We start from the raw sequence: 20,911 nt of genomic DNA, 5'->3' as shown, positions 1-20,911 counted from the left end.
AGGTGCTTCTGTCCGGAACTGCGCTGCTGCTACGTCGCTGGTTCGAATCCTGCCTCAGGCATGGATGTGTGTGATGTCCTTAGGTTAGTTAGGTTTAAATAGTTTCAAGTCTAAGGGACTGATGACCTCAGATGTTAAGTCCCATAGTGCTTAGAGCCATTTGAAACAAAACCATCGTGACTGTTCCATTGCTGCTTGCTTCAAAAGCAAGGTCTCTCTACCATGGTTGATCAACACCTGCAGCCTGCAGAACAAAGACACCTGTCCTATATGAAAGACACCAGCTATTTTCTAGATTGTCTGAAATCTGTGCCCATCCATTTCCACCACACACATAGCGTGTCACCATTGATGCTACCTCCCTCTATTCCAACATTCCCCATGTACATAGTTTGTCTTGTGCTGAATACTACCTCAATGAACACCCATCTGATTCCAAACCTATGACATCCTTCCTGCTCATCTTAACAAACATTATACTTACCAACAACTACTTTACCTTTGATAGGCAGACAAACCAACAGATCAAGGGTATAGCCATGGCAACCACAATGGCTCCTTCCTAACCTAACCTTTTCATGGTTTGCTTGAGGGGGACTTTTCTGGATTCACAGGCCTTCAGCCCCTTGTTTGGTTTAGATACATTGATGTAATTTTTGCCGTATGGACTCATGGTGAGACTAACGTGTTGAAATTTTTGGAGTCTCTGAATCTATGTCTGCATCTAAATTCTGCAAACCACTGTGAAGTGCATCTTTTTCATGTTCCATTGACATATAGAGCACCCAAAGAATAATTGTTTAAATGCCTCTGTGGATGCTGTAAATAATCGAATCTTGTCCTCAAAATCTGTATGGGAGTGATATGTAGGGGCTTGTAGCGTATTCCTACCATCTTTCAAAGCCGATTCATCAAACCTTGTTAGCAGACTTTCTAAGGAAAGTTTCTGTCTGTTCAAAAGTCTACCAGATCAGTTCCTTCAATATCTCTACAACACTCCCCTGCAGGTCAGAGAAACTTGTGACAATTCATGGTATCCTTCTCTGTATATATACAATATCTCTTGCTAGTCCTATTTTTATGGGTTCCACACACTTGAGCAGTATACTAGCAGGGTTCACACAAATGACTTGTTAGCAGTCTCCCTTGTAGAATGATTGCATTTCCTAGTATTCTGCCAACAAATTGAAATCTGCTGTGTGCTTTACCCATGACAGAGCCTATATAATGATTCCATTTCATGTCCCTACTAAGTGTTATAACCTGATATTTATATGGATATACAGATTGTAGTTGTGATTCACTGATATTATATTCAGAGGATACTATGTTTTTCTGTTTTGCGAAGGTAAAATTTTACATTCATGAACATATAAAGCAAGTTACCAATCTTTGCACCACTTTACAATATTAGGAGAAAGATGATTGCTACTCACCTTAAAGACTATTTGTTGATTTGCAGACTGGCACAATGAAAAGACTGATACACATTATACCTTTCAGCCAAAGCCTTCTTCAGCATAGAAAACAAACACACACACACACACACACACACACACACACACACACACACACACACATTCACACAAGCAAGCGCACCTCATGCACACAAGCACACTGCCACCAGCAGCTCCAACAGGAATTTGCCTGTCACAGGAATAGCAGTTTGGAGTTAGGTGGGGAAGGGGCAGGGATAGCAAGGTACAGGTGGGGGGAGGGAGGGGGGGGGGAGAGAAGTGCGCTGCGTGGCGGGATGTACAGGGATGAGAGATTGCCAGCCATAGCATCAGGAAGTGAGGTGTGGGGGAAAAAAGAGGGAGCGGAAAAGGAGAGGAGCAGGGAAAGAGGAAAGAATGGGTGGGTGCATAGGCAGAGGCCAGTGCACTAAGAGAGTGAGGGTATGTAAAAAGGAGGGGATGATAGGACTAAGGGATGGAAACTGTTGTGGGCAGGATTGGTGACAGTAGGCTACCACACATTGAGGGGGGGATCCAGATGGCCCAGGTTGAGAGTCAGTCATTGAAATCAATCATATTAAGTTCAGCTGCATGTTGCACCACATGGTGGCCTACTTTACTTGTGCCCACAGTTTGGCAGTGGTCGTTCATCCTGGTGGATTGCTAAATCTATGGTAACCTTCTGTCCCCACACCCTCCAACAAAAAGTTTCTGCCCCCTCATCTTATCAACTTCTCCTTTTTGCACATTCCCTCACCCTTCTTGTATGCTGTGCTCTGCAAATGTACCTGCCCATTCTTTATCCTTCCCTATTGTTCTCCTTTTCCACTCCCTGTCTCCCCCTCCCCCCCCCCTCCCCCCCACCCCCTCCCACCCACACATCCCCTACCTCCATACCCTGCAGCTGGCATTTTCTAGTCCCTGCACATCCCACCAGCCAGTGCTCTCTCTTTCCCCACCCGTACATTGCCATGCTTCCCACTTCCTCATCCCACTCCAGATTACTATTCATGTGACAGTCACATTACAGTTGGAGCTGCCAGTGGCAGTAGTCTTGTGTGTGGTCTCTTTACAGTGAACAGCAATCTGTCTTTTTCCTAATATTATTGGTATTCCAACCTGGAGTTTCCATTGTTTGATTTTGTACCACTTTGAAATCTTCTCAAGGTCTGACTGAATATTTGTACAGATTCGCTCACACTGTACGTCTTTGTAGATAACTGGATCATCTGTGAAAAGTGAGGTTACCTTTAGTATTGTCCATAAGATCATTAATATACAATATGAACAGCAAGGGACCTAAAATGTTCCCTGCAGTACAACTGAAGTTACTTCTATGTCTAGCTATGACTCTTGATCCCTTATAACATTTTGCATTCTCCCTATTCTCAATCCAGTCACATATTTCGTCTGATGTTCTACATGATTCTACTTTTGATAATAAGGTTATGTGAGGTATTGAGAGAAATGCTTTCTGGAAATTGAGAAATCCTTCATCTGCCTTGATCCATGGCTTCCAGGATATCATGTAAGAAAAGCGCAGGTTGGGTTTCACAGATCTGTGTTTTCAACTTCGATACTGGTTGATGTGGATGAGGTAATTCTCTTCAAGGTACCTCATTATGTTCGAGCTCAGAATATATTTTAAGATCCTGCAACAAATCAATGTCGGGGACATTAGCCAGTAGTTTTGTGGATCACTTCTGCTATCCTTCTTGTAGACAGGTGTGACTTGTTCTTTATTCCAGCTACTGGGCATGGGTCAAAGGAACTACGATAAATTATAGTCAACAGAGTGGCTATCTTAGCCTTGAATTTGGTATAGAATCTGACAGGTATTCCATGGGCCCATGGGGCTTTGTTCAGTTTTATAATTTCAAATCTTTCTCAGTGCCACTGGCTCTAATATCTGTTTCATTTATCTTTTCAGTGGTAGGAGAATTAAACTGGGGTACAAAAGGAACATTTGAAAACAGACATAAGTATTTCCAGTTTCATATCGTATCTTGTTTGTGAGTGAATGGACTTCAACTTTTGTGCCACTAACAGCCCTTACATGTAAACAGTATTTCTTTGGGTTTTGTGAAAGATCGTTTGACAGTATTCTGCTCAGTTATTCATTGAAGGTTTCTTGCATTGCTCTCTTGGTTGCCAAATGTGTTTCATTCAGCAGCATTCTATCTATAGCCCTATGCAATAGCTTCTGTTCCTCTAGAAGTATCCTTACAGTGACTGTATACTGTGGAGGATCTCTCCCATTGTGAACTCTTCTACTGGGTACTTATCTATCCACTGCTTAGTCAACTATTCAACTTGGGCCATATTTCCTCTGCATGCCTCATCCTGAGCAAAATGTTTCAAGTTTGTCATTGAGATATAACAGTACTGCTTCTCCATTTAGTTTGCTGAACATATAAATCTCTCAGCTAGTTTAAGTTGCCCTTTGTACTTCAATATTCATTGTTCACTGTCTCGTGGTTGCTGACACAAATTTTGATGCGGACTTCCTCAGGCAGGTTGGGTCTGGTTATTGCCATAAGACCTAACATATTTCCATCATGAGTGAGGTTCCAAACTAATTGTTCTGTGTAGTTATCAGAGAAGGCATTTAGTAATGGTTCACAGGATGTCTTGTCAAGCCTACGACTAATAATACTATAACTATCCAAATTGATTATTGGATGATTAAAGTCTCCTCCAATGATTAGAGTGTGATCAAGGAACTTATGTACCAGCAAACTCAGGTTTTCTCTAAAGTTTTTGGTTACATGAGGAGGTGAGTCTGGTGGCCGATAGAAGGCACCCATTATCATTTAATGCCAACCCTTGATACTGAGTTTGCCTAAACTGCCTCACATTCAGGTTCAGTTTCTATCTTGTTGAATTTGAGTGTCTTGTCTAACCGCAATAAATACACCACCTACATTTCCCATTTCTCTACTCTTTCGGTATATGCATAAGTTTTCCTGAGAGATCTCCCTACTGTCAACTTTGGGTTTTAACCAGCTTTCTGTGCCAAATATTATGGTAACTTCATTGCTTTTTAGGAGTGTTTCAAACTCTGGCACTTTGTTCTGAATGCTTTGGCAGTTGATCACTAGGATTTTAAACTCTCACCTGCAGGAGGCATTTCTTTGGATCTTACAGTGATACTTCAGGGTTTCCTGCAGCTATCATTATCTGCGTGTGATGGAGAGTCGCCTAATCTAAGAAATGCTTGTGTGCACCCCAAACGCAATCAGCTATTTGGGTAGGTGCCCATGTTGTGTGGTGCACATCTGACTCGTTTAAGGGGACCCTACAACTCTCACCCATGTGGTGCATGTCTAGGAAGTCACAGCCTAGCCTAGCTTATCACAGGACCCTCATTGTCTCTGGTTCAAGCCTTCCTCTCAACCCAGAACCAGGGAGCCACGATGTGTTCTGGCAACAATGCTGCAGATTGTGACCTTCACTGAAACACTGTGAGCAAGGCTGATATTCTCAACCCATTTTTCTAGTCATTGGAATGGTCCAAGTATGACTTCAGAGCCCACTTGATAGGCATCATTTGTTACAGTGTGCACAACAATCTGTAGTTGGTTGCCCCCTGTTTCCTGAGTGGCTGCCAGAATAGCCTTTCAAGATGCTGAATGAGGCCTCCAGGCATACACACTGAGTGCTCCTGGTGTGCCTTCCTATCCCTGCCATTTCCCTAAGGCGTATCATAATTTGCCATACTTTTGAACTGTCTTATGATTAAACAGACCCATAACTCTTTGCTTTTGCTGTCCATTGACATGGGACACAGCAGGTTTTCCAACAGATGAAGCTAGTTCTACTGGCTCAGTTTTGGTTTCAGTAGAAGACAGCACCTCAAACCTGTTGGTTAGTTGGTTAGTTGGATGGGTGTAACATCCTGTGTTTTCCCTGATCTCAGTCTCCCATGTGCAGGATGCCTAGATCCATCATTGACACATCTGTCATGGTCAAGTGGGCGAAGTCAGTATCCACAGGAGAGGATAGTACCATAGGTATTTTTGGTACCTCTGGTACATAACTTTTGGTAGCACTCACAAGACACACATTCACAGCAACTTCTAATTGTCTGACAGTAGTCAGAGTGATTTCCAGGTGCTTATGAATAGCAACAAACTCATCCCTTGCCTGATAACAACAAACACAGTGGGTCTGCATTATGCTAGATGCAGTTTTTTATGGAACAGTAAACAATATCTTATGCCCAGTACATTTTTTTCTTCAACAGTAAACAAGTTCCTTTATACTAAGCTTGCTGAACACACTTCCCCAGTTAAATTTCACATGGTCCTGTTCAAAATCTCATGCCACTTTTCCTGATGTTGACCTTCCCTCACTAAGGGTTAGCTATACCCTTCTATTCACAGTAAACCTAAAAACAAGCCAGAGTACTCACTTTTTGACAGTTGCCATCTTTCCATGCCAAACATGGCATTGGAGCCAAATGTATTTGTTCAGATACAGACTCTTTACACCAGAGCACCACCATTCACAACTCAGCCTTCACTGTATGTAATTATCCCACCATCCTAGTTCAAAAGTTGATATCTTGTGTTGTCATGGCCAATCCTGGTCCTATTGTTCCACCCAGAAAACAGCTTAGTAGTACGCCTCTTGTTACTCAGTTCTTCCATGGTGTTGAAAATATTAATCAGTTACTTCAACAGCTTGAGCATATGCACTGCTTCCCTACTCCCGCATTCTTACTGCTTCTCCCATTTCTACCACTCCCCTCAGCTTGCAGTCACTGCTGCCACCACTTCTTGAGCTAGCCTAGCAGCTGCCAATGAGGGGCAGGGAGGCATGAGGAGTGGTTTGTTTGGATCTCATTCTCAGAGATTGTTGGCTCAGCAGCCAGAGATGGCGGTCATGTGTGCATGAGTTGTGTCTGACTGATTGTGTGAATATGTGTGTGCTTTCATTTTCTGACAAAGGCTAAGGTCAAAGATTTAGTTTTGAGTGTGTGATTGTCTTTTCCATGAGCTTCTCTGCAGCTCAGCGATCATCTTCACAGTGAGATGCTACCTATTCGCATTAATGTTGATTCTCAGAGTAATTGTGTAAGTTATCTGTAGCATGGATTGATCACCGTGGGCTCATTTTGTCAACATGGAGTCTGTGACACTTGACTAGCTGGCCACACAATTGAACTTCCATGATGGGCCAAAACCGCAGACCGTTTCTATTGGTATCTCTGATGGTTTGGGACCTGCCAACCTGAAGCTCATCATTTCTCACTAATGTGCAGGCCCTGTCCGTTGGGTCTAGTCTCACTGATCTGTCCGCAGGCTGGGTCTGTTTGTGTGTGGCGTAATCTGGTGGATTTTCATGGTTTATCCATGGTCACAGGACTGCAGTGCTCCTCAGCAGGGCAGAGGCCACAGACAATGGATTTCAGGAATTGCGACTGTCTGACTGCAAGTACATTGTATAGAACCAACATTTTATTGGTGGTCACCTATATTTTTGGTTTACACAACCGTTCCCCGCCTTATACACTTCTTTCGAGAGTCCTACTTTTTTCTGAGGTTACTTCTGAAATCAGTGAAGGTATTTTAAATATGTCTTGAGACTCCAAGGAAATGCATACTTTTGTCACCAAATGTGTTTTGTTTTATTGAAATAAAATAACATCAGTGGTCTTAATGAAACACATACACCACTTGGCTTGCTTTCTCCATCTAAAAACAGTTCATTACAAAAAATGTTAATGTTGGTACTTAAGATTTTTGCTCATACATTTAGAAATACAGAAGTCCTTGCATTCTCTCTCTCTCTCTCTCTCTCTCTCTTTCTCTCTTTGTCAACTTAAAATTCACAGGCATCTCGAATGCAATGTTTCCCATGTATTCGCTCATTTCATGGTTCCGTTGGAGATGCTCTTCACCTCTTGACACAAAAATGAAACGCAGTCGGTAGGACTCGAACCTACGCTCCCAGAGGGAATCGGATTTCTAGTCAGACGCCTTAACCACTCGGCCACAACTGCCTGTCGCAGAAGTGTCTCTTGAGAAGTGAAACTGCACCTTTTAAAGCAGCCTGATGGCAGAAAACGACATGGCCTCACTCGTTTCTGCAGTGCTTCCGTGGCCAGCACAGTAGCCGTTATGACTTACCCTTGAGATCTCAAAATTTCTCAGGGAATAATGCTAAAACTTATCTGGAAATCAGCGAAATACAGGGAATTTCACTTGGAGTAACTTTTGGCAACCATGCTGAAGCATCCCCCTACCATGACCTGCACTATCCCTGTAACTGACAGAACATATGCTATCAAAGGGAGAGCCACATGGGAAAGGCAAGCCATGTACCAGTTGCCAGCAGTTATGTAAACTCTATTCAACCTTCTATATTGTTATGACTACTACCAAGTTATCTCTAAGGGCTAATGGTGTATACTGACAACACACTATATTGTTTGTTTTGCAGAGTCGACTCTACAACCATACATGCCATGTGGATTCTCTCTCCTGACACCAGTTTCTCAGTGCCTCATGGGTGGAAACTGACTTTACAACAAGTGCTTGGTTCTTGTAAAGTTACATTAATTTCTATGGTCTCACCATTTCTGTCCACTCTGTATGCCCTTCTCCCTCCCACTCATCTGTCTGTCATGTCCATGTGTAATGCTCTTTACTTTCCAGTCTTACTGATTCTGTCACATTGCTTTTCAGTGACCTATTTAGTTTATTACCCAGTCTTTCATCTTTAAGTTCTCAGATTTCTAAATCTTGTCCAGTGCCATCTTTCTTTGTCATCCAGTGACCTGGTGTCCTGGATGTCTTTTCTGTAACCCAGCAGTCCTTTTCCTTAATCCCTCTTCCCTCCTCTTCAACCCTTTTGCCAGAAAGAGCCACTGGCTCCAAAAGTACACATGTTTGCAAATTTTTTGTGTGTTTTACCCTTCTGTTGCTTGGTTAGTAGATTTTTATCTACCCATACTATATTTTCAAAGACTCAACAATTAAAAAAATAAATTTACTTATACCTAGACAGAGATCAGTGGACATGTACTGGATAATGTGCCATGTATGAAGTTCCTAGGCATCCATAAGGCTAATAAACTAAACTGCATCTGTATGTGGGTAAGTTATGCAATACACTCAGTTCTACATGCATTACACTTAGATATATCTTTCATTGTGTTGATGTGCTGATGCAGTTGTTAAGCATACTTTCACTCAGCACTGTTTTACTGTGGAAGAACATTAATGACCACAATGTCATGTGCCCTTAGGCGAAAAAATTACAACAACCTACCTTGAACAGAACTGTAAAGGCAGAATTTTATTCTTGACATGCACCTAATATCTGTTACCACAGTTTCCCCCAATAGCTGCACATTCTTTCCCAATTCAGTGCACAAAGAATATTAAATTATGAAATTTGTATTCAAAATTCTGGATATAAATACACATTTCTACAATTTTAATATGCGTACAAAATCTATTGCACAAACACTTATTTTTGTAAACATATAGGTTTTTAAAGAATTTCTTCACAACATTTTAATACATTTCTTCAAAAATTAACATCTCTTTTAAGATATTGAGAAACATTTAACATCAATATTTTTTAAATTCTTTTGATTTGATTCCACACTCGGCTGATCTGAGCAAACTGTTATAAAACCACTTTTAAAAACAGCCTTCTACACAGTAAAGAACTCACAAATAGCAATGGAAAAGCTGCTGCTATTTTTTCACAAAACAAAGACTTTTAGCACATACAGCAGTAGTTTTTTAATACTTTTATAAACACACAATCTGCACATGTTTGTGTAGTGTGAATAGGTCGGTAGCCTCTTCATCGTTAAAAATATGAATGTTAAAATAGTTTGAAATATATTTTGTAGGAAGAGAACTTTAAATTTTCTCTTTTGACAATAGATATTGTATTTACTAACTTCAATCCCTTTCAGAATTCATGCAAAATAATAATCTTAAACTTATATTTTCCTTACAGTTAATATAAGTCTTTCAAGAAAATATCTTGTTTCTTATCTTTTGTTTAACAAAATTTACTACCATTTTTCTTTTATGGCTTTTTGGAACTGCCTGTTTTGAATATTAAGTGGATCATATTTTCTACACACCTGCTCACTCCTGTTGTGAGTAATTTACAGTAGATGAGGTATTTACTATGAATCATATGAGATCCTAATCCCATAATGAATAGTGATTTAACCCAATGCTTTATACAGAGACTAGAATGAACTATTAAATTTTCAGCTGAAGATAGTGTCAACAATTGACTACAGATGGATGTCGAAGAAATTGTGTAATTTTGTAGAGGCACGATGTTGTTATGTGAGAATGTAGCTCAGTGAATTTGTTAGCTGTGGCATGAAAGAATTATTCTGTCTTGCACAGTAAGAAAACCTATGGGCCTTTCAGTCTAATTAATAATTCGTTGTGATCTAGCCCTTATGAACAGAAAAACAGTATGTACATGGGATTCTGGTGGTCTGTACATAATCAAAAGCCTTCGAATTGAATGTAAAGCCATGCTTGAATAAGTAAATTTATGTCTTTGTTGGTTAAAGGAAGTTTGGAGAAACAATTTTTTTGGTGCCCAGTCTTGTGGAAGCACTAAGAAAATGTAATGATGGTATTTATATTCAAGAATGCTCCTTTAAGAAATGCAAATGGATATGTTGCCAAAGTTGTCATAACTGAATCTTTAAATGCAAGTTGGTTCTTTAACTTTCATATTGTAATTAACTTGATTTAAACGAAAGTACTGATATATCAGTGAAAGTACTGATCTGTATGAATAAAAATAGAAAATTAGTTAGACTAATAATAATGATGAGACTATGATTTGCTGACACATGATGGCAGTGTGAAATGTTGCAAATAAAATATGATGTACTTAGATCAGCTGTACATAAGATTGAAAGATTTTCAAAGTTTCTCTGTGACATGCAGGAAAAGTAACCGAGTGTAAATGTAATTAATTCATTAAATAGAATAAATGAGTCTCAAGGGTGAACCATGCAAAAGGGAAAATGTAAAACACAGAGAAAAACAAAAGTTTTATGATTAATTAAAGGGTGAAAAATAAAATTAAGGTAACATTGATCTGGCAAAAAGGCATTTGGAGACATATCTTCACATGAAGAAGCTGGCAGTTGAGAATGAGATATGTGGTTAATTATTATTGTGTGAGGTCATGTGCAATTTCAGTGAGGGTTAAAAAAGTTGTCACCGACTAATTTTTGATATATCAGTGACAGAAGAAAGTATTCAGGCAACTGAAAAAGAATACTGTGCACTCACGTTTCACATACTTCAGATTGAAACACTGCACTTTTTCTCTTTGGTAAATGAAACAACCATGCCTCTCTTCCATTCTTGAATACTTGACTGTTATCACACATTTCGTACAGTGTTTGTCTCTCAGATATTGAGAATGGAGAGAATAATTTTGTGTTTGCATCTTTGTATAACATTCTCTTTGTGTTAAAACCACATCACATTTGAGTAGAAACTCAGACATCCAAAGGATTGCTCCATTTTCATTGACAGTCTTCTCCTGATGATGAAGACTGTGCACATTTTTAAGAGCTTGAGTTGTTGCTATGTATGTGGTTTAACACTAATGGGTTTTCATATTGCTATTGCTGAGCATCCTTCTCCAGCATAAAACTTTTGTTTTTCTCTGTGTTTTACATTTTCCCTTTTGCATGATTCACCCTAGAGACTCATTTATTCTATTTAATGAATTAATTACATTTACACTCAGTTACTTTTCCTGTGTGTCACAGAGAAACTCTGAAAATCTTTCAGTCTTATGTACAGCTGATCAAGTACATCATATTTTATTTACATTTCACACTGCCATCATGTGTCACCAAATCATAGTCTCATCATTATTATTAGTCTAACTAACAGGGGGGAGGTGGGATATGCTCAGCTACACTTTTTGGAGTGGGTTTAACCATGAGTAAGAAAATATGAGGTAAGCTACTATGGACTGCATAGTGAACACATTATCGTAACCAAGGTAAACACGAAGCCCGTGCCTACCACAGTTGTACAAGTCTATATGCCAACTAGCTGCACAGATGATGAAGAGATTGAAGAAATATATGATGACAGAAAAGAAATTATTCAGATAGTTAAAGGAGACGAAAATTTAATTCTGATGGGGGACTGGAATTCAATAGCAGTAAAAGGAAGAGAATAAAAGAGGAAGCAGCCTGGTGGAATTTTGCACAGAGCATAATTTAATCATCGCTAACACTTAGTTTAAGAATCATAAAAGAAGGTTATATACGTGGAAGAGATCTGGAGGCACAGGAAGATTTCATGTTGATTATGTAATGATTAGACAGAGATTTATGAACCAGATTTTAAATTGTAAGACATTTCCAGGTGAAGATGTGGACCCTAACCACAATTTATCGGCTATGAACTGTAGAATTTGCGAAAAGATAGGAAATTAATGAAATGCGACCGGGATAAGTTGAAAGAACCAGAGGTGTTTGAGAGTTTCAGAGGAAGCGTTAGGCAGCAGTTGACTAGAATATGGGAAAGGAATGCAGTAGAAGATGAATATGTAGCTTTAAGAGATGAAATAGTGAAGGCAACAGAGGATCAAGTATGTAAAAATACAAGGACTAGTAGAAATCCTTAGATAACACAAGAGATATTGAATTTAATTGATGCAAAAATAAGATTTAAAAATGTAGCAAATGAAACAGGCGAAGGGGAATAAAAAGTCTAACAACAGATTGACAGGAAGTGCGAAATGACTAAATAGAAATGGCTAGAGGACAAATGTAAAGATTTAGAAACATTTTTCACTAGGGGAAAGACAGATACCCCATAAGGGAAAATTAAAGAGGTCTTTGGGGAAAAGAGAAGCAGCTGTATGAATATCAAGGGCTGAGATGGAAAACCAGTCCTAAACAAAGAAGGGAAAGCTGAAAGGTGGAAGGAATATATAGAGGGTCTATACAATGGAGATGAACTTGAAGGAAATGTTATAGAAAGGGAAGTAGACGTAGATGAAAGATGAGTGGGGATATATGGTACTGAAAGAAGAATTTGACAGAACTCGTGAAAGATCTAAGTTGAAACAAGGTCCTGGTGGTAGACAACATTTCATCAGAACTATTGATAGTCTTGCGAGAGCCAGCCATGACAAAACTCTTCCATCTGGTTTACAAGATGCATGAGACAGGAAAAATACCCTCAGATTTCAAGAAGAATATAGTAATTCCAATTCCAGTGAACACAGTTGTTGATAGGTGTGAAAATTAGCAAAAATACAGACTCTTTACAGAAGAATGGAAAAATTGGTAGAAGCTACTCTTGGGGAAGATCAGTTTGGATTCTGGAGAAATGTAGGAACTCGCAAGGCAATATTGACCCTACAACTTCTCTTAGAAGATGGGTCAAGGAAGGGAAAACCTACATTTACAGCATTTGTAGACTTAGAGAAAGCTTTCGGCAGTGTTGACTGGAATACTTGCTCTGAAATTCTGAAGGTTACAGGGGTAAAATGCAAGGATCGAAAGGCTATTTACAACTTCTACAGAAACCAGACGGCAGTTATAAGAGTTGTGGGGTATGAAAGGGAGGCATTGGTTGAGAAGGGAATGAGAGACAGGGTTGTAGCTTATCCCCATTGTTATTCAATCTGTACTTTGAACAACCAGTTAAGGAAACCAGTGAAAAATTATCAGTGAAAAATTTGGAATAGGAATTAAAGTTCAGGGAGAAGAAATAAAAACTTTGAGGTTTACCAATGACATTGTAATTCTGTCAGAGATAGCAAAGGACTTGGAAGAGCAGTTAACAGAATGTACAGTGTCCTGAAAGGATGAATTTAGATGAACATCAACAAAAGCGAAACAATTATAATGAATGTAGTTGAACGAAATCAGGTGATGCTAAGGAAATAAGATTAGGAAAAGGGCTGCTTAAAGTAGTAGATGAGTTTTGCTATTTGGGCAGCAAGATAACTGACAGTGGCCGAAGTAGAGAAGATATAAAATGAAGACTGGCAGCAGCAAAGTCATTTCTGAATAAGAGAAATTTGTTAACATCAAATATAGGTTTAAGTGTTAGGAAGTCTTTTCTGAAGGTGTGTAGCCATGTGTGGAAGTGAAACATATGATAAACAGTTTACACAATAAGAAAATATAAGCTTTCAAAATGTTGTGCCACAGAAGAATGTTGAAGATTAGATGGGTAGATCATGTAACTAATGAGGAGGCACTGAATAGAAATGAGGAGACAAGAAATTTGTGGCACAGCTTGTCCAAAAGAAGAAGTCAGTTGATAGCTTACATTCTGAGACATTAAGGGATCACCAGATTAGTATTGGAGGGAAGTGTGTGTGTGTGTGTGTGTGTGTGTGTGTGTGTGTGTGTGTGTGTGTGTAGGGGAGGGGGGGGTTGAACATCATAGAGGAGACATGAGATCAATACAGTAAGTAGACTCAGAAGGAAGTAGGTTGCAGAAGTTATTCAGAAATTAAGAGGCTCACACTGGATAGAGTAGCATGGAGAGCTGCATCAAACCAGTCTTTGGGCTGAAGACCACATCACCACCACCAGCAACAACTACTACTTTTTCCCATCTGGCTACATTATCTCAACAATGCACCCTATCAGGCCAGTAGCACAGCTTCACTGATGCAATTTAGCCCTTCAGGACAATGTAGCTGTCTGTGTTTTTGTTAGTACACTCTGAAGGAGGACATTAGTAACAATTTCATTCTTCTTTGTTTGCCTATTGACCACTCACTGCCACTGCTATACAATGAGTGTTACCTTTATTACCTTCAGCACTTATATTAACATAGAGTTTGATGACATACAAATCAACAAAATCAAACAATCTTGAACATACATTCTATAAAGATATTGCTTGACACATTTAAAGGTGTAAATAATGAACAAAAAGAATAAAACATTGCCCATTGGAGGAAATTAATTGGTTATTTTTGTTAAATTTAGCATCCTGTGCCATGATGTACGTCAGTTATGGGATCTTCCACTCTGTTCACATTTCCCATGTACTCTGGCAAGCAACATTCTCTGAAATATTAATCCATATCTATCACACATTTCTGTGTATATTCAGCATGATACCACTTTTATTTATTAATAAATTTTTGTAACATTCCTTATTCATTTACACACAGTATAAAATAAAGCCGATTGAGGTGTACCAAAAGGATTCAGATTGGCATTATGCATGATTAAAATAAAGTTATTGGTGACTGGAGGCAGCATTTGATTTGCATGTGTCATAGAAATAAATTGGCGAAGATAGTATGCTACAATCGCCAAGCAGCTATAGCTTTGTGAAATGCTGTCGGTCTTTGGCAGATTAAAAATGTGTCCCAGACTGGGACTCAAACCTGGGACCTTTTATGGGCAAGTGCTCCTCTAACTGGGCTAACCAAGAACAACTCATGACTTGCCCTCAAACTATTTTAGTTACTTCATGAGTGTACAAGAATAATGATTTTACAAAGAATTAAGTTATAAAAGTTCACTCTTTACATCAGCAGAGAGGACATAAATATCTTGCTTGTCAGTAGTTTTAGTGGAAAAGTGGTTGGTCGGAATACACAAATGCAGATGCTGTGTCCTGAGATATAAAAACATTTGTCTTTGAAAACATGCAGTAACAGATCAGGGAATAACTTTTTGTTAGATCACTCCAGTAGAAAAATAAGTGCCCTTCTATTCTCTTGGTACTGTTAGGAAGAGGACACTACTAACACCATAAAGTGGATAAGAGCATGTTGTGACTGACTGTTAGAAAAAAAAGAAATATTCTGCTAAAAAATTAACAATGCCCTCCACTCAGAAGGTGGCATAGCAGTCATAAACCAAAATTAATGTTACCCACTCATTAACCAAGACTTTTAGGTAACAAGTAATATGAAGAATGTGCGAGTGTAAGCAGATTAATATAACAAATGACTTGTCTCCATGTTCTGGATTAAGGAACAGCTAATCCAATGACCTCAGGATACAGTACCATGTTTTTCCATGTGGCAGACTTGTAGACCATAGTCTAGCCACATTATACAGATCAGCCTTTATATACATCATATTCAGCTTGTAGCTTTCATTTTTTACTTTCGTATATCATGATCAGTGCACAAGAAAGGAAAAAAATGAATAAATTGAACTTAAATAATACTATCAACAGCTGCAGTTTATGATTTTTTTCCTTTTATTTGACTACACATACATCTGCACTTCTTTTCATTCTAAACTTAATGACCGTCTCAATTTCCATTACACCTGAGTACAAAGCTGTGTGACAGATGATAAATCATGAATTGTTCATCCATCTGAGGAGTGAGGATGTTTGCTAAACAGCAAGCTTCATATAATCTATGGCACAGTGAAGCATAATAGTACATCAGTATTTAATATTTTAATAACAGCAGAAGATGGCAAGGGAAATATTTTCTGTTGAGATCAAAAATTAAAAACAATCCAAATCTTATGAAAGGTAGGGAGATGAAGAAAGTGAGAAAAAGAATGAGAGATGAGCACCTAAACAGTATTCCATCAAAGTAATTGTATTTGATTATTTTCATGATTTACTGTTACCTTCACATCTTTAATTATTTGCCATTTACATTTTTTTGCATGTGTGTCACTCAGCTTGTGTTAATGTTTAATTATTGTTATTCATTTTTTCTTCTGTCAGATCATTTTACTGACTTCCACATCCTTTATCAGCATAAGTCAATTTTTTTTCATTTCTTTTACAAAATCTTTTGCTTGAAATTAACAAGTTCCCTTTGTCTGACATCTTTCGAGTCTCATAGTTTATTTTGTTGCTGTAATTTGTTCACTGTTAAATGACTTGGGAATTTTTTCCATTAATATCTTTGTATGTATTGTGTTATGTTTGCCTGGAGAAAGGATTTTCTCTGGCCACAAATGGTAGCTACTTCTATCAGCTTTGTTGTTAGGATACTTGATATTATATTAGTGCAAGAATTGTTACAGGAGTATAGTGTCATAATGTGCAGATGGTGCAGGTACAGAATGCAACAATTTGTCCCTAACACTCAATGGAGCAGGTTGTTCTTTATACAATCACATGGTTTAATACTTGAAGTCTGAAGTAGATAATATATCAGTATCAGTCTTTTGACAGATAGAAATACATTGTCATAAAAATATATTATCTAAAGAAACAATTTATAAGATTACACAATGAAATATTAAGATTTCAGTAAACTCTTTTTTATAAGTACAAAATTTGTTTTTGAGCATTTTTATTTATTATTACTGCTAAGCAGCAGTGAATACAAATGGCAGATGATAAAAATGCTGTAATTTTTGTCATGTTGATACTACTAGAAAAATTCTCTACTTCAGTCTGCACACAAATGGGTAACTTTCCTCTCTGAGAAGTGTTGCTTTCATACTTCAGTCTTTATACATATAGGTAACTTCCCTCTTTGAGTGTTGCTGGAATACATAACTTTAACACAATGTCAAGTTACATACATGATCTTTGTAATTTTCAGAATGAACCAAGTAAAATTCTTCGCACAGACCAATAATGCTAACTTCTGTCAGTTATAACAACAAAGTCAGTATAGAAAACAGAAAGGTAGTAAAATATAGATACATAGTAGTGTTCTTAGAAAACACCAATATTGTAACAAAACAACCACAAATGGTCAAATTTTAACTACACACAATGTTCTTCCTTAAACATTTCTTTGCCTGAAATACTGGCCTCAGAATAGAAACATGAATATCATAAGTTTAAAGCACTTCCTTTCAACTAATAACAATATAGCATCAAAAATCTATATTACCAGTGCTGTTAACATCAGCTCTTTTCTTTGCTACCACTATTATTCTTTTATCACAGTTTTCCTTGGGAACCATTGTTTCTAATAAGATAAAACATTTAATTTACTTTCTTTGAAGGGCCACATACAAATCAGCTGCAGTAATTTTGCCTCAGACCAACAGCTTCATTGGTATTACTGTAAGCTGTAATACAAGAAAAATAACAACCAGTAATGGCACACAAAAATGCTTATGCTTCAACTCGAGCATGTTGATAGTCAAAATTGATTTCAGAGAATGTAGATATTATCAACTATCTGTATTTCATGCTTACTTATAAATGTGTAAAAATAATATTCTGGCTGTGTGCACATTGTAGCTGCTAGTAGGAACTGGTATGCTGATTGCCTTGAGAGATTTCTAAACATGAGTTTCATAGTAAAAATTGTTGTAGTAATGTATACAACTTGCTGTATATTGTGGGGAAATCCAGCATGTATTATAAATTAAATGTCGGGTACATTATGAGAAACAGACATCTGGGATTTAGAAAAGTTATGGAGTAAAAATAACAGTAAATGTCATCAGCAAGGCACACAGTCCTATATTATATTGCAAGGCAATGATGCCATTTAGAGTAAGTGATAATGTCCTTCAAGATCAATGTTTCTCATAATAACATCATTAGTGCCATTCTCAAAAGTTATTTTTCTGTTAATGTTTAAAAGATTTGACATCTATTAACAAAGGTGGATAATACATATCTTAAAGGGCACTGGCCCTTAATTTAATTCAGTAATGTTCTGCAATATATTTAACACATACACACACTACACACACCTAAAGACATACAACTAACACTAGTACCTTAAAAGTAATCATTCTCACTGACTTACAGTTATAAACCTGACCAGTTATGAATGATAATATGCAACTTTTCTTCAGTGCAAATATTAAAATTATTAATTCTGAAAACATCAGTCAAAAAATGAAAGCTAAAACTTAGATTTTCAAACATTTTGTAAGCACATAGCACCACATATATCTTATTAGATAATACTCTTTTTTTAGAAATGAGTCAAATAGCATTCAAAAATATAGATATGTGATAATAGAAAAATATTTTTATTACTGCTGTTTACTAATTTAGGAACTTCCTTTTAGGTTTTTAAAGATTACATGCATTACGTCCTTGATCGGCGTGTGGAATATCTACGTTTCACACCTTTCCGAGTTTGCTGAGCCTGAAATGTGGGTGATGCTGTGTCACTTGTCTCATCTGCTGTGGCTGCTACTCTCATATCTGTTGCAGATGTACTGTCAGTTGATACAGGCTGGAAAATAACCTGGGAATCAGAATTAGAGACAAATTTAGCCGACACTGTCAAATTTGCATCAGGATTACTTACACGGGTTGCCTTTCGGAGAGCATTCGCAACTGCTCTACTGTTTCTAGGTGCCACTGCTGTTAGTGGTCCATTTCTAGTATTGACACTAACAGGAACAGTAGCCATAGCTGGATCAGTTATTGCTTCAGATGAAGTACATGTATGTTTGTATGCACTGTTGTGAAGAGAAACTGGTTGAGCATGAGATATATCATCAAGTGTAGGTATAACTTCTTGGGCACTATCACATTTACTACTAAGTGTGCTGTCTGATGGAGGCTCAGTGTCCATATCTTCTTCTTTCTCAAATGATGTCCTTGATCGCCGCAGTTTTTTCCGTTTCGCTTTTGGCCCCTTGGCGTCAGGAAGTGTTTTCATTTGCACTGGAATTGGTGAGGGACTACTCTGAGGCATTTGAACAACGGGAACCAGATGAACAACTTTTGAAGTACAGTGGTCCTCATTCAGCTGTTGCATGGTCTTCGAAAGATTGGAAGCTGTTGAACCATTCATTGGGGACTGACAATACTCGGATGTTCGAGTCGTGTGGGAGGGTGGAGTTGCTGGTACATCAGGAATTTCAGATTGCTGCAGTGACACTACTGCATGGTAGGCTGCATTCAGATCTGCTTCTTCAACATCTGTGTCCTCCATTCCATCCACATTCAGATAAGATCTGAAAGTATATGGAAATACAAACATCAAAATACCTTGAAATAGTATACACTATGGTAACAAAAGTCATGGTTTAGCAATATACACTTATACAGATGGTGGCAGTATCATATACTCAGGGATAAAAGGGCAGTGTATTGGTGGAGCTGTCTTTTATACCCAAGTGATTCACGTGAAAAGGTTTTTGTGTGACTGTGGCCACATGATGGGGATTAACAGACTTTGAACATGAATCATTTCAGAAATCATTAGGGAAAACAGTAGTGTGGCGAGAATGCCAGATTTCATGCATTACACCTCACCGTGAACAACGTAGTGGCTGACAGCTGTCACTTAACGACCAAGAGCAAGGCTGTTTGCATAGAGTTGTCAGTGCTAACAAACAAGGAGCACTGCATGAAATAAACACAGAAATCAATTTGGGATGTACGATGAATCTATCCATTAGAGCAGTCCAGTGAAAATTGGTGTTAACGGGTTATGGTGGCAGACAATTGGCGTGAATGACTTAGCTCACAGCATGAAATTGCCTGCAGTGCCTCTCCTGGGCTTGTGAGCATATTGGTTGGATCATAGATGATGAAAACCATGGCTCAGTAAGATGAGTCCCGATTTCAGGTGGTAAGAGTTGATAGTGGGGTTCGAGTGTGGAGCAGACCCAACAAAGCCATGGACCCAAGTTGTCACCAAGGCACTGTGCAAGTTGGTGGTGGCGCCATAATGGTGTGAGCTATGTTTACACAGAATGTTCAGGATCCTTTGGTCCAACTGAACTGATCATTTAGTAGGAAATGGTTATGTTCAGCTATCTAGAGACCACCTGCAGCCATTCATTGACTTTATGTTCCCAGTCAACCACGGAATTTTTATGTATAACAATGTGCCATGTCACCAGGCCACAGCTGTTTGTGATTCGTTTGAAGGACATTCTGGACAATTTGAGCAAACGATTTGGCCACCCAAATCACTTAACATGAATCCCATCAAAAATTTATGGGACGTAATTGAGAGGTCCGTTCGTGCACAAAATCCTGCAGCGACATTGCTTTTGCAAATGTGGGTGGCTGTAAGGCAGCATGGTTCATTATTTCTGCAGGGGACTCGCAACAACTTGTTGAGTCCATGCCATATCAAGTTGCTCCAATGTGCCAGGCAAAACAAGGGCCAGCAAATTATTAGGAGGTATCCCATGACTTCTGTCACCTCATTGTGTTTTCAAACTGTTTGAAATGTGTTTAGCATTAAATTTTCTCTTCTGTTGAAATTAAATGTTTTCTTAAAAGTTAAAATTAATGGTGTGATAAACATCTTATGAAGACTATCATCAAAATTTGTTACTTAACAGGTTGGACTACTGGGCAGTTCATATTAAACTTTGCTTAATATAAAATTGTCCGATTGGCACTGACAAACAACAACACATATTCTCTCATGGGTCAAATAATAAAGATATTATTAAGAACAAGGGGTGACAACAAGAATAAAGAAGGGGCAAAAGTTATATGAAGTATAAAACATTTGTCATAGCCCACTGCATGTCATTCAGTTTACAAATAATACTATGTAGATGGCTT

At 38.3% G+C, this 20,911-nt stretch overlaps 1 protein-coding gene and 1 non-coding gene across 3 annotated transcripts in view; both read right to left on the bottom strand.

The window, feature by feature from the left end:
- Positions 1-7,382: 7,382 nt before the first annotated feature.
- On the bottom strand, positions 7,383-7,464 carry Trnas-aga. The gene has a single exon. It is a non-coding gene; the product is annotated as a tRNA-Ser (tRNA).
- A 9,264-nt stretch (positions 7,465-16,728) lies between these two features.
- The window catches only part of LOC124781892, a 163,346-nt gene continuing 159,163 nt past the window's right edge, over positions 16,729-20,911 (bottom strand). Inside the window, exons 7-8 of one of the 2 annotated variants that reach the window (XM_047253898.1) lie at positions 18,684-19,338; positions 16,729-18,608 (exon numbers count right to left, since the gene is read on the bottom strand). In XM_047253898.1, coding sequence (XP_047109854.1) covers positions 18,459-18,608; positions 18,684-19,338 — 805 coding nt within the window. In that variant the 3' untranslated portion in view covers positions 16,729-18,458. Of the gene's footprint in view, positions 19,339-20,911 lie in introns of both variants that reach the window. The other variant, XM_047253897.1, reaches the window with a different exon arrangement.

Source organism: Schistocerca piceifrons, chromosome 1 (genome assembly GCF_021461385.2).
Source record: "Schistocerca piceifrons isolate TAMUIC-IGC-003096 chromosome 1, iqSchPice1.1, whole genome shotgun sequence".
In the NCBI taxonomy this organism is placed as follows: Eukaryota; Metazoa; Arthropoda; class Insecta; order Orthoptera; family Acrididae; genus Schistocerca; species Schistocerca piceifrons.
This window is presented reverse-complemented; position numbering and strand designations above follow the sequence as displayed.